Source organism: Platalea leucorodia (genome assembly GCF_965183815.1).
Source record: "Platalea leucorodia genome assembly, chromosome: 6".
NCBI lineage: Eukaryota > Metazoa > Chordata > Aves > Pelecaniformes > Threskiornithidae > Platalea > Platalea leucorodia.
In genome coordinates this window covers 35,801,643-35,808,307 of record NC_138828.1, presented here as the reverse complement: position 1 = coordinate 35,808,307, position 6,665 = coordinate 35,801,643, and the positions used below count along the sequence as shown (strand labels likewise).

The 6,665-nt window shown below is 42.5% G+C and overlaps 1 protein-coding gene across 2 annotated transcripts in view; it reads left to right on the top strand.

Moving 5' to 3' along the window:
- Positions 1–322: 322 nt before the first annotated feature.
- Positions 323–6,665, top strand: part of CCSER1 (coiled-coil serine rich protein 1) — a gene marked incomplete at both ends in the record, with an annotated part of 644,165 nt that continues 637,822 nt past the window's right edge. For both annotated transcript variants that reach the window (XM_082314793.1, XM_082314794.1), the window contains 2 exons: positions 323–1,637; positions 4,808–4,995. In XM_082314793.1, coding sequence (XP_082170919.1) covers positions 323–1,637; positions 4,808–4,995 — 1,503 coding nt within the window. The remainder of the gene's footprint in view (positions 1,638–4,807; positions 4,996–6,665) is intronic.

Genomic DNA, 6,665 nt, shown 5'->3' with positions numbered 1-6,665 from the left:
ATCATATATAGTACTGTATCTCACATCTCTAGAATGTTTTGAGCCCCATCTTTGTTCAGCTGCTGGGTTTTCAGTGCTGCCTATTGAACATCACTTTGAAATTCTAAAAATCTTCAGTGATGCGTATGCAACAACTTGCAGCTGTACATAAAATTGATGTTGGCATCTTATGTATTTAGGCTGACTTAAAGCCTGTTCAAGTGGTTTCTGAGGATGTATCATTTATCTTCTTTTTTTTGTTTGTTTGTTTTTTTTTCTCCTCCCCCGCCTCATCCCAGATTAGCTTGTTGGCTGCGAAGAGCCACGGACACTTTGTGCCCTGATGGGGGACTCAGGATCCAGACGATCGACTCTAGTATCTCGGTTGCCAATATTCAGGAGAAGTATTAGCCGGAGACACGACTCCCTTCCTTCCTCACCTTCTTCTGCTAATGCCATTGGTGTCCACACGTCCTCCCCATCCAGCACTAATTCCAGCTCAGGGAGCACAGGCAAGCGCCGGAGTATTTTCCGCACTCCTTCCATTAGCTTCCATAACAAGAAAGGGAGTGAGCAGAAGCCTGACTCGGCTAGTCAGAACGTTAACATCTCAAATGGTGCACAGTCCTCCCTCAGCACTTTTCAAAAACTGAGCTTAGAGGAACACGTTAAAAGCAGAGGAAGGCATTCGGTTGGCTTTGGCAGCTCGCGTAGCAAGAAGATAACAAGGTCTTTGACAGACGATTTTGAAAAGGGAAAGGAGCCCTCAGCTAATAAGAATGTCTTTATAAATTGCATAAGCTCTGGGAAGAATGAGGGTGATGATTCAGGCTTTGCAGAGGAGCAGAGCCGATATTCTGTCAAACAATCCACGCGAAAACTTCTCCCTAAATCTTTCTCATCGCACTACAAATTTTCCAAACCAGTTCCGGAGAGTCAGTCGGTTTCCTCTGTGCAGCAGTCCGGGTGCTTGCTGGAGGTCAAGACGTATGTGGAAAGCGAACCTGTGATTGCCAAGTCCTCTCCTCCATGTTCGACCGAGACGACAGAGTGCATGGGAAGCTCCTTGCAGTCCCCGCTGCTCTCGGCTGACCTCACGGCTGCCCAGACCCCGTCCGACTTTGTTGCCTTGACGGAGGATTCTGTTTCGGAGGTTGATGCTTTTCCCAGCAGCGGGACTGGGGTGCTGCTTGCAGAGGATTTTGGCCACAATGTCTCTACCTCTCAGATCTTCTTTAATCCTGCTGCTGCTCCTGTGAGGGAAACAGATATTGTGGAAAGTACTGGCCATTCTGCTGGCGTATCTCCTGTGAGTCATGCAAGCTCGTGTAGCGTTGAATCTAATACCTTATTCAAAACCTCAGCTGCTAATCAGACAAAAGTATTGTTGCAAGCCAACGAACTACATATTAACGATGCCAGGCACATAGGAGAAATTAACTTGGCAAATGCACATTTAGAAACCTCTGCGTTACAGTGTAGAGAAGAACCAGCGATACTCTCTCCAAAGGCACAGGGCTTGAGTGGGGACAGAGATGAAAGCACGCCATCCAAGCACACGAGAGAGACAGTTCCTGTAATGGATTCTAACATTGTTCCATGTTCTGAACCTCAGTCTTTTAAAACACAACAGGGTTATGAAACAAACCGTTCTAAAGGTATGTCTTGTGGTCTTTTCATTGTGGGGTTTGGTGGGGTTTTTTTTGGCCCCAGTTCTTCTGTAAGAATTGTTTAGGCATAAAGTGTTTTTGTAGAGCTACCAGTGCTAGTTAGGAAGTTCAAAAGAATTGTGCCCTCCTCCCAAAATTGTAGGAATTTAAAAAAAAAAGTATGATTTTTTTTGAGCTCGCATTTTACAGTTTGCTAACACCCATCAGTGCTGTTTGCAGCTATGCCTTCCTGTGGTAGAAAATGAATTAAGAAAGAGGGTGCTGATTCTTGCCTCTTGTTGAAGGCTGAAGCTGGGATTATTGAGGCATACCTATTTTGGACTTCAGCCAAAAAGAGTTGCATTGTTTGAGATGGAAACATTGCTAGAGAACTAAATCTCCTTTTAGTCTGGTTATGAAAAATAACACAGTTTATCTTATATTGATCTGGGTTTTGAAATTTCCCGACTCTCGCTTGCTCTGTTCAACTGACATTATAAAGTAGCTTGGAGTGGATGTTTCTATGGCAGAGTATGAGAGATCCTATTTCTGCTTCCATCTGAAATGATGTTGTGTGAGTTCTCATTATGTAATCTATGAAATGGAGACAGTTAATTACCAGCTAAATTTTGCACTGGATCTTTAGCTTATGAAAAGGAATTTGAAAATATTAACAAGATTAAGTGGAAAGGCTGTGCCTAGAAATCCCAGTCTATAGAGATGCAGATGAATAAAGGCACCAGGCCCTTGAGTGAAGGACACCTGTCAGAAGACATCTATCTCTGCGAGTTCATTTTCTCAAACCAACCTAAAGACTGGTGCTTTCTTGCATAATCCTGAGGCTGTATCTGGTGGGCCAAAATTGGTGAGAGTTAACAAGGCTGCATTTATAGTGTTTGTATTGGAAGATGAATGACTGCAAACTCACATGAATTCATACTCATCTTTTTGCTTGGACATTTATCTAGGCATGTAGATTATAAGCAATCAAAAGCAATCTTGCTGTTTGAATTATTTGTCATTGCAAGGCTTGGTTGGATATCTTGTACAGAAATGGCAATATAAAGTCAAATTAATCCACTAAATTAGCTTTCACCACAAGGGACTTGTTTCCCTCAGAATCTTAGTCAACTGGGAGAAAAAATATTTGTGTTTATGTATGTTACTGCTCCTGAGCACTGGGTTGATCTTCCTTGCAACACTGGCTCATCTGTGAATGAGCTCATCCTTTTGAATCCGACTTATGAGAATGTACTGCAGAGCAGCAAGGGAGCAGCTTGGAGTGATGTTTAGAAATTAACAGTGCATTTGAAACTCATGCATTGGCAGTTGTATATTTAATCTGTATTTCTGGAAGGCAGCTAACTGGAGTTGAAATTGTGATAGAGGGATTTTTGTAAATGGGATTCATGTTCACAGAAACACTAGAGCTAATACTGCACTATATAAAAGTCAATGATTAATTGTCAGGGTTTTATAGTTCTGTTAAAAATGCAATTTTTTCGACTTGTGTGGTGAAGAATGTATTTAAAATTAGAAACTGGCCAAGTGTACAAAGGGACCATTGAAAAAAGATATAAAATCCTGCCATATGAAATTAAACATATAGAAAAAAAGCTTACGTGGCATTCAGTAAGTGTCATGGTTTAACCCCTGCCAGCAACTAAGCACCACACAGCCACTCGCTCACTGTCACCCTACAGTGAAGAGAGAATTGGAAGGGTAAAAGGGAGAAAATTGGAAGGGTAAAAGGGAGAAAACTCGTGGCTTGAGATAAGAACAGTTTAACAATGGAAGCAAAATAAAATAGAATAGTAGTAATAGTAGTAGTAGTAATAATAATAATAGTACAATAATAATATACAAAGCAAGTGATACTATACAATTGCTCACCACCTGCTGACTGATGCCCAGCTTGTCCCCAAGCAGCAATCGCTGCCCCCTGGCCAACTCCCCCAGTTTCTATACTGAGCACGACGCCATATGGTATGGAATAGCCCTTTGGCCGGTCTGGGGCAGCTGTCCTGGCTGTGCCCCCTCCCAGCTTCTCGCTGGCAAGACATGGGAAGCTGAAAAGTCCTTGACTGGTGTAAGCACTACTTAGCAACAACTGACACCTCAGTGCGTTATCAGCATTATTGTCATACTAAATCTAAAACACAGCACTATACCAGCTACTAGGAAGAAAATTAACTCTATCCCAGCTGAGACCAGGACAGTAAGATATGGTTATAAGTAGTTATATCTGTTACAAACAGACTGGATTGAACATTTGGTTTTGCTAAAACAATATTTAAAACTAGATGTGAATGCAAAATATTTCTGTGCATTTTCTTTGGTAATAGATAATTTCTTTTCCATAGCTGGTCTCATAGCTGTAATCATTATAGATGGCAGGTTTGATGTGCCATATATTCCGTAGTATACCTTTATATATTTTTATGTGATACAGATTTTTTTTAAAAGCCTTAGAAAAAATGTCTGTTTTCTCACAAAAGGCAAACGAAGATAAGATTTTCTGTGTTACATTTCTTATGCTGTTATGCTTTTCCCTTTCCCCATCTCTAAATTTGCCCAAACACCTCAAAATGTAGTTTTTCTCCTCTTTTCTGATGCGTTATTGTTTAACTGGGGTTGGGGATTGGGATTCAACCTGCTGGCTGCAGGCTGGATTTGGAGGGCGTGGATGCAGAGCTGAGCTGAGAAGGCCAAGCAGAAACCAAAACCAGAGTGCATCCCCGTCTTGTGCAGTGGTAACAAAGCTGTGACCTGGCCCTACAAAATCTAAACTTGTCTCAGGACACAAGGTAAGGCAGGTTGGGTTTTGGCACCAGTGGACCAGCAATAGTTTCTCTGGTGGATTTTACTGGCCAGGGGTTTGGAAGTGTCCTAGAACAAGGGGAGAAAGGAAAGGATGGAGCAAAGGTCCTTCTGGATTCTGTGAGGAGCTGTGGACTGGGCTGTAGCATGCTGAGTATGCTAGTCATTGAGGGCTGAACAGCGAACTGGTGGCCCAGGTGACACTTTTATCTAGGTAAGCAGGATCTGCTTTCTACAGAACATCTCTTATGTGATTGTCTTTCAATGTAAGCATTTAGAGCAAAGAAGTCTTCTCATTAAGAAAATACTTGTGGAGACTAATTCTCTGTAACGATTGCTGATTCCTTCTCTATTTGTAGTTGATCTTGCCAATAGCTTCAGTCCATACCGAGAAGGCAGATTTGTTGAGAAACGACTGAGATCCTCTTCAGAAGGTACTGCTGGCGGCAGTCGGCTGATCATAAAACCAAAGGATGGAAATACAGAAGAGCTTAACAGCCTACGGAAGCAGAGAGCAAGCTCATCCTCTTCAAAAATGAACAGCATGGTGAGTTTTAGTCCCATATATGTAAGCTTTTGTTTTTCTGTGATTGGTGTAACTATAATGAGAAGCAGCAACTTTACAAGTAATGCATGGTAATAAAAGGGAAGGGGGAAAAAAAAAAAAAGTTGTCTCAGGCTTCCAAAATGTGATCCAGGCTCAGCTACAGATATTAGAAGTATTTTTTTCAGGGTGTGACATTGTGAAAAGGTTTGCATACTTTCTGTGAAGAGATTCTTGTTGTCATGCTTTGCTGATTTGCCTGGGAGAAAAATACTGGAAGAGGTAACTGCAGCAAAATTCAGTATGACTGTTTCTGAGGTTAAATACAGTGGGCTACTCTGTGGCAACATTTTATTGTTACGGTGTTAGTTATTTCATGGACTCATGTCTGGTATGAGATGAGATTCAGGCCAGAAGTTGGACAGAGGGCAGGTTGTCTGTAAGGAGACCTTTGAAAGGTCTGAGTGGTCCCTTTCGAAACTGGTGACAAGTTCGAGTGCTTTCACTCTGAGCACAAGGTAAGGAGGAGAGGAAAGGATATCTTCTGAGAACCCTTGAGGGTCCTGAGGACTGGAAAAGCTAAGACCGATCAGATAACTGCAGGAGAGTACTTTCGAAACTTCTTTTAGTGAAACAATAGCAGGAGGAACTGACTGAGAAGTTTGTGCTATCCTATAGCCAGTGAGAATAAACCTTTGGGTGGGAAGTTGGGGTTTGGGGGTTTCTCAAGAGGATGTGAAATCTGTCTTTTGTCCTGGCAAATCTCACCCGTGTGTCGGAATGTGTCATCCAAATGTTCCTTTGTGGTTGGGATCACAAATGCTGCTGTGGATGGCAGGAGAAAATTACGTCGGTATCAAGTACATTCTTACTATGTACAGTTGATGCACAACAGATTTTCCAGTGTACCAGTGTCCTGAAGCAATGGTCACTAAAAACACTCAACTAAAGTGGAATTACTTGATGTCTTTTATGGAAGCTCTTGCCCGTACACTTACTTTGTGTAACCTGGGCAGATTGAATTACCTACACTTCAATGGCAGGATTATTCTCTTCTTAGCAGTATCAGATTGTGCAGATTTATCAGTATTCAGTGATTAATTTTATACTGCCTGAAAGAGCAGGAGGCAAATTAATTTTAGGAAGGAAAAGATTTTATAGAATCAAAGAATTGTTTAGGTTGGAAAAGACCCTTAAGATCATCAAGTCCAACTGTTAACCTAGCGCTGCCAAGCCCACCACTAAACCATGTCCCCAAGCACCACATCTACCCATCTTTTAAATACCTCCAGGGATGGGGACTCTACCACTTCCCTGGGCAGCCTGGTCCAGTGCTTGACAACCCTTTCAGTGAAGAAATTTTTCCTAATATCCAACCTAAACTTCCCCTGGCGCAGCTTGAGGCCGTTTCCTCTCGTCCTGTCACTTGTTACTTGGCAGAAGGGACCGACCCCCACCTCACTAATGCCTCCTTTCAGGTAGCTGTAGAGAGCAATAAGGTCTCCCCGGAGCCTCCTTCTCTCCAGGCTAAACAACCCCAGCTCCCTCAGCTGCTCCTCACAAAGCTTGTGCTCTAGACCCTTCACCAGCTTCGTTGCCCTTCTTTGGATGCGCTCCAGCATACACATCTGCCTTTCTTGTTTCTAGATTGTTGCCAACTTGTCAGGTGAAGT